Source organism: Penaeus monodon, chromosome 27 (assembly GCF_015228065.2).
Source record: "Penaeus monodon isolate SGIC_2016 chromosome 27, NSTDA_Pmon_1, whole genome shotgun sequence".
Lineage (NCBI taxonomy): Eukaryota > Metazoa > Arthropoda > Malacostraca > Decapoda > Penaeidae > Penaeus > Penaeus monodon.
In genome coordinates, this window is record NC_051412.1 from 39,596,235 (window position 1) to 39,596,683 (window position 449).

Here is a 449-nt window from a genome sequence, read left to right on the forward strand (position 1 = left end):
CAAGGTTAGTCCGTAGGCTAATACATATTAACCTTTTTTTTCATCTTTTAATATCGGCCGTTTAAAGGCAATCAGCTAATAGAAATTTTAGGAATGAAATGAAATCTTATTAACTAATTAATTTGGAAGTTATGTTACGTCTTTTATTTCATAGAAAATGATGTGATTTCTCTGCATGATTACCTGTATAGAGCGCAAGATATTCTCACATTCACAACAGCATTTGAAAAGAGAATTCGTTGGAAAATGTCACTCACAGCACAACGCTGACAAATAGATGTCAAAAGACTTTCACATGATGAATCATTACATCGTTTCATCTAATATTACACGAACATGCCATAATCATATTCAGACTCTGAACTGGTGGAGAGTGTGACTGCGATTTAGCACGGTGGAAGAGTAACATGCCCTCGATAACGTTATTTCCAGAACTAGAAATTTAGGGT

General features: G+C 34.5%; 1 protein-coding gene across 1 annotated transcript in view; it reads right to left on the reverse strand.

Annotated features, from left to right (window-relative positions):
• Positions 1-449, reverse strand: part of LOC119590522 (trissin receptor-like) — a 25,063-nt gene that overhangs the window by 22,622 nt on the left and 1,992 nt on the right. Inside the window, exon 2 of the mRNA XM_037939171.1 lies at positions 337-434. Coding sequence (XP_037795099.1) covers positions 337-434 — 98 coding nt within the window. The remainder of the gene's footprint in view (positions 1-336; positions 435-449) is intronic.